Below are 6575 nucleotides of genomic sequence, written 5' to 3'. Positions count from 1 at the left end.
CTTGGTGGTGAGTGTGGAAGGGATTATTGTGTTAAATGCTGAACTGTAGTCAATGAAAAGCATTTTAACATAATTTCCCTTCCGAGTGTCCATTATGATGCTACTGGTCTATTTGAAGATCCCTGAAACTTTAGTTGTTACGGTGGTATATATGAGAAGGATCTGCTCCCAGATGTGACCTTCTGTACTTTGGGTACCAGTAGTGACCCTGCACCCGTTGATCGCAGGGGGCATGGCGGCTCGTAAATAACTAAAAGTTTACTCAGGTAAGGTGGAGCGAGACCATTTAGAGCTTTATAGGGCAAAAGAAGGATTTTGTCCTAAATCCTAAATTTGATGAGTAGCCAGTGCAGTGATTGTAAGACCGGTGTGATGTGGTCGTATTTTTTGGTTCTATGCAACAATTGAAAACCTTTCAAATATGTTAATTTTCAGGATGGTTATCAGTTACAGGCAACTCACACCCTTGGGTAACAGTTCTCCGGGTTGGTTAAATGTATATCCGGCTATAACATGTACTGAGGCTGCAGGGCGTGATCAGTATTCTAAAAGCGTATTTCATACACATGGTGTTTGAAACAGTGTTCTTAAACAAATCAACAACTCGAATCGCGAATTTGAAACTGAATCGATTCCCGCCCCGAGCGTTGCACACCTTTTTGATCTACGTCGCTTTCCTTAGTTCCTCTCGCGCTGCTTCCAACTATCGCGAGACTCGGACACGGAACGTGAACGTGGGGATCAGGGAGGATCTGAAGGGGGTTTTCACGCTCGTCGTAGCCTCCGAATCAGAAGCGGAGATTTGTAGCACATCACACGTTTTGTAATTTAACACATTTAATACCTCCAGCATAAGTTGCGTGATCGGAACGCCGACAGACTTCATGCATCTCGGCTAGTTAGCGTAGCCTTGTGGTAGAGCGCTTCTTAGCGCCTCGAAATTAGCTGCGAGTTGTAACTGACCGCGACTTCCCAGCCGGTGCCTCCTCGCCGTTCCCGCCGCCCTCTCCCTCGGCATGGCGCAGCCGATGGGCGACAGTCACCGGAGGTTCCTGCAGGCGATCATGAGCCTCGGCATCGTGGACGAATCGCAGGCCAACGCGCTGCACAGAAGCTGCTGCGAACAGCACGGTGGTACGATGACGGGACCACGCAGGCCGACAGCTTCATTAACAGCCAAATGCGCCTTTATCACTAATCTTCAGGCGTGACATTTTCATCATGTTGTTTTCTCGATCTTTTTTTTTTAAGTAAATTATGACCAAAGATCGTTGGATGACTTCATCGGTGCCATTAATGTGCAGCTGCAGCCCGTGTTCATACAGATCAGAACGGGGAACTCGGAGGAGGATGGTTTCCAGTATCGTGCGCTGGTGGGTTGGGCGCCCATTAAATGACAGTGTCTGTGTTCCGCAATCCACTGATGCAGGTTGTGGTGCTGCTTGCAACTAGGTGAACATGGCAGAGACGGACGTGACCAGGCTGTCTTCTGATTACGCGGAAAATGAATTGGAGCTCTTCCGCAAAACCGTAAAAGCACTTTGATTTCTATACAGTTCACACACAAAAAAGTAAAAATCTATGCACAAACTTGGAAGGAAGAAACACTTGTTTAAGTTCAGTTTAACATTTTTCTGGTAGGTTTGACTTCTTGTGTTTCTTTTTTTTCACATTTGCACAGGAATTTCAGTTGTGAAATTTTGACAAAATTTCGCTAGCTGTGAAATATAGTTACTTTTATCTCATTTAATTTTTAAAATGTTGTTAATGAGGTTCCATGGAACATTTATATTGGATTTATATTGGACATGGGATTGATTCCCCCCCCTCTCTAATCATATGGTTATCAACAATATAAAAAGCCTTATTAATTTGTGTCTTCCTAAATGCCAGATTTTATATATGAAAGTTAACTACTTATAATATCTAATAATGCTTTTAATAATTATCTTTAAAGATGGACCTGATCGTAGAGTCTGAGAGTGGGTCAGCGTCTTCCATGGATATTTTGAATTCTGCGGACACCCTCCTGACCAGAAAGCTGAAAAAGAAGGAGGCGGAGCTCGTCTTGCAGAAGTTTGTCCAGGATAAGTGGCTCAATGAAGTACGTTCTTTTCTTGCTCGTTTTCTTCAAAAGTAACTCCGTAAATTACTATGTACTATATACACACACACACACACACACACACACACACACACACACACACACACACACACACACTCTACCTCTGATTTATTTTTTAAATGTTTCATTTCATGAAACAAATGTAAAATTTAAATATTAGTCAAATGCAACACAAGTAAAGACAAAAAATATTTCATTATAAAGGCAGAAAAAAATAATAAGCAAATACTGCAATCAATCTTTTGCAATAACTTGCAAGGAGTCTTCTAAACCGCTGTGGAGGAGGTTTAGCCCACTTATCCCTGTAGTTCAGCCACGTTGGAGGGTTTTTTGAGCACAAACTGCCTTTTTAAGGTCATGCCACAGCATCTTATTAGGATTCAGGTCAGGACTAGGCCACTGCAAAGTCTGTTCAGTCATTCAGAAATGGACTTGCTTGTGTGTTTTGAATCATTGTCCTTCTGCAGAACCCAAGTTTGTTTCCGGTTGAGGTCACAAACAAATCAAATTCAAATTTTATTTGTCACATACACAGTCATACACGGTATGATGTGCAGTGAAATGCTTTCTGCAACTGCTACAGACCACAGTATTGCAAATGTTGCAAGTAAACAGTGAACCAATATGCAAATATTGCAAACATAACCAAGTATTACACTTTTACGTCTTTAACATAAAATATGTGTAACTGGTAGGGTGAAGGTGTGCAAATGAGTTACAGTTTTTTTTACAATGTTTAAGAAAGAAGAAAGAGCCATAAAAGAAAGAGCAGTAAGGAGAAAGAGCAGTAAATGGCCGGATTTTTTGGTAGAGAGCAGAATTCATGGTTCCATTTTTCACAGCAAGTCTTCCAGGTCCTGAAGGTGCATAACAGCCCCAGACCATCACAGTACCACCACATTTTATTGTTGGTACTATGTTCTTTTTTCTGAAATGTGGTGTTACTTTTACGTCGGATGTAATAGGACACACACCTTCCAAAAAGTTCAACTTTAGTTATTTTCCAAAAGTCTTGGGGAACATCAAGATGTTTTCTGGCAAAATTGAGATGAGCCTTAATCTTTTTTTTTTTTGTCTTTGCACTCTTCGTCAGGGCATTTTTACTACTTTTTTTCTTCTGGTGGAGAAATGAACACTGAGGCATGAAGTGTTTTAGGCCATTTGTATTATTTTGTCTCTCCCTTAATAATGAAATCCAGACCCAACCTTAAGTAAACACCAAATGTGTTTTTCTGTGTTTGAGTAATATGTATTAATTTTTTGATTGTCTGAAACATGTAAATGTGACATGGAAAAAGAGTAAGAATTCTGACAGGGGACAGTTTTTCACACCACTGTACTTTTTTTTTTTTTTTTGCTTTTAAATTTCTTTAGAAACATGGATCGTATTCTCTGAGCACTCGATGCATTATAGAGATGGATCAATATCTCCGTAACACCTACCAAGACCTCAAAGTCTGTCACGTATGCAACAACATAGCATTACAGGTAAACACATGCACACATTTTCTGTATTCATTCTTTAATTTCTCTTAACATCTGACATGGATCAACACTCTGGTCTGTATTTTGTCCAGTGCTGGATAAGATGGGGGTCCTGGGGTTGTGTTTGTTAATGTGATATTTGCAGCATCATAAATTTCCCACTTGTGGGACTAATGCTGGCAGGATGCTGGGAAAATACGTTGAGAACGGGAGAGATATAAAGCAGATGGGTGTAAATAGTGCTTTCGCCGTTCTGTTTCGCCGTTCAGAGAGCAGTAGCTCAGACGGTTGGGTCTGGAATTTGTCCCCTTATGGCTTCATAAGAGGAAAGGTCACCTCCTGTTTCTCATGCTTTGTCCATACCAGAGAATTTCCCACCCCTCCCCTAAAAAAGGAACTCCCCCGACTGTCATGTGAAGCACTGCAGTTGCTCGGTGATTGGATGTAAAAATGAGCACAACTTTTTTATGTAAACAGGCAGATCGGATTTTCCTAGGTAGGGCTGCACGATTTGGGGAAAAAGACATATTGCGATTATTGAGATCAATATTGCGATATGCGATTGCAATATGATAAAGGGCACTTGCTTGTATATCAATGAAAAGTCGCATACTAATAGTGAAATGTTTAATTTCAAAGTGAAACATACAAACTACTTATAACAACTTGAAATGCCCAGTGCTTTCAAAATACAATATTCTACTAAATTAAATAAATCACAAAAATGTCTTTACTTTAAAAAAACATAACTGTCGAATGACAAACCCTGGTAAGGCTAAACAACTGTTTTGATTATATTTGGATATTATAAAATCCCGTATTATAGTTCTTACGCTTAACCAAAACGTTGTTTGGAGGCTGACTTGAACACAGGGAAGCATAGCTTTTCTAGCTTAGCTAAGGTTAATATTTCTAAACTGAGGTGAATTTCTTTAGGAAACCTTCAAAGTTTGAGAAAAGTTAACTAAACAGCTAAGAACAGTCTAAATAGTTAATGCCTACGTTTAGCCAAAACGTTGTTTGGAGGCTGACTTGAACACAGGAATGCATAGCTTCGCTAGCTTAGCCTAGTTTAGCTAAGGTTAAGACTTACAAAACGGGATTTTATAATGGCCAAATATATTCAAAACAATTGTCCAGCCTTACCTATGAAATTTAATCCCCCGGGATCTGGTTTGGGGCGTACAGCGGTTTGTACAGCCCCAAGCAGCACAAGAGTGAGGCATTTTTATGCACTTCTCTTGATAGACATGTATATGCTTCACGCCACAGCAGAGCCTCTCGCAATATGGCGGCGACGTACGATGCAGCGCATCATGCCGCGTCTACCCATATGTCTCCGAATCGAAAGTCATGTGACCAAACACGTCACATCCGACTGAAGTGAGACTTCAGTCAGCTCGCAAACTTTGAGAATGGATATGTTGCCGATTCAATCCATGTACTAATCATTTAAATTGCAGCTTTTTGCGTTCATGTAATCGCACAGACTGACATCGCGATTGCGATTACATTAATTGGGCAGCACTATTCCTAGGCATTCCATTCTGTACGTCATTAAACCTGCGATAATTTAGTACTTCATCGCGGTTTAATGACGTCGTGTGGGAAGTACGTGTGGAAGCGCGCAAACGTCAAACAACAACAAAGTGCCGTGCAGTGGTTGACGGCTGAAGTTACGGCCCTGTTAGTCAGCAACTTTTATCTTGAACGGACTCATCTCCCCACAGGCTATCAGGCACACTGATTCGCTGATCCCGCACCTGTTGCAAGCCACCACAGAGCGACCCCGACGCACGTCTGCATAGGGATGGCCTGGCGAAATGCCGTGTCATTGTAAGAGAGGAATGCGGAGAAACGTTGACACGGTTGGCTTGCTCATTCTAAAGTTTCGGACCCAGTGCTACTCGCCAAAGGCCACCACAATATTCTCCCACCAATCCTGAGATCTCTCACGCACCCAGACTGAATGGTCGAGGCCATAATAACTGAAGCATATGCGCAGGCTGCAATAATTGCCATTTTCTTCCTTCTCCTCAAAATCATTGTATTATTTAGTGAATTTTGCGTATATCGCAGAGCTAGAATTAAGCGTTTGTCCACCTTGGCTACTGTGTGGTGTAACAACCCCCCTTTGCTCTAGCAAGCGTGAACAAGCGAATTGATATGGGTCACAATTAACAAAACCGTGTAAACAGAAGGTCCAAAAAATTGGATATAGACTCACAGTGTAAACGAGGCCTAAGTGTCAGCCAATCAAATTGGTTTATGTATGTATCCTGAGTGGGGAAATCCGTATTCATGTGTAGGTAGGGGTGCAGGATTAACACACTGCAGATCATACAGCAGTTTACTGTTGTCATTATTAGGATATCGGTTTGAATGGTTGGTTTTGTGTGAAACGTGCATCGTGTTGATGTGGTTGCCCCTGTTGCAGAGCCAAATTTGTGACAATCCGATGTGTGGCATCAGAATACATATCCCCTGTGTGGCCAGATTTTTCAAGGGAAACAGTGACCCACACTGCCCTGAGTGCAAAGATTTCTGGCCTCACGAGATACCAGGTTTGATTTTTTTTTTCTTCTCTCAATAACTAATATTAATTTTATATAAAGAATAATTTCCATTTACCTATTAAATGCTGCTTTCTGTTGTCAGAAATCCAAAGGCCTCCCTCTTCTCAGCACCAGCGCTTATCTGAGAATGCAGCACCATCGACCTCAGGTCGTCCTTCCACCTCTCAGTCTCGCAGGCCCCGCAGATGACCAGTTCAATGCAGAATTCAATCGATTCAAAATTCATTACAGCATCTGATCCTGTTACATTTACTCTTCACAGTTCTGTTTATACTCTTATAAACAGAACTTTTAAATAAAAGGTTACATTTTGTAATATAGATATTTTTTCTAAAATAATAAATAAAAAAATATTATAAAAATCTGTTTTTTAATTTACATCATTCGAC

The 6575-nt window shown here is 41.1% G+C and overlaps 1 protein-coding gene across 1 annotated transcript; it reads left to right on the top strand.

Annotated features, from left to right (window-relative positions):
* Window positions 1-713: 713 nt before the first annotated feature.
* Window positions 714-6542, top strand: nsmce1 (NSE1 component of SMC5/6 complex). Its single transcript, XM_028987509.1, has 7 exons — window positions 714-1134; window positions 1252-1373; window positions 1453-1530; window positions 1958-2104; window positions 3500-3613; window positions 6048-6174; window positions 6269-6542. Exons 1-7 carry the CDS (start codon window positions 1017-1019, stop codon window positions 6373-6375), a joined length of 813 nt encoding a protein of 270 aa, XP_028843342.1. The 5' UTR covers window positions 714-1016; the 3' UTR covers window positions 6376-6542.
* Window positions 6543-6575: the final 33 nt, after the last annotated feature.

The sequence above is a fragment of the Denticeps clupeoides genome, chromosome 7 (assembly GCF_900700375.1).
Source record: "Denticeps clupeoides chromosome 7, fDenClu1.1, whole genome shotgun sequence".
Taxonomy (NCBI): Eukaryota; Metazoa; Chordata; class Actinopteri; order Clupeiformes; family Denticipitidae; genus Denticeps; species Denticeps clupeoides.
Note: the sequence above shows the minus strand (reverse complement) of the source record. Positions and strands in the feature narration are given on the sequence as shown.

Excerpts from the sequence above, each read along its gene's own strand:
- nsmce1 (XM_028987509.1), top strand. The coding sequence starts at position 1,017 with ATGGCGCAGCCGATGGGCGACAGTCACCGGAGGTTCCTGCAGGCGATC. Across the intron at positions 1,374-1,452 it reads GTTTCCAGTATCGTGCGCTG|GTGAACATGGCAGAGACGGA; the intron begins GTGGGTTGGGCG and ends GCTTGCAACTAG. Across the intron at positions 1,531-1,957 it reads TGGAGCTCTTCCGCAAAACC|ATGGACCTGATCGTAGAGTC; the intron begins GTAAAAGCACTT and ends TTATCTTTAAAG.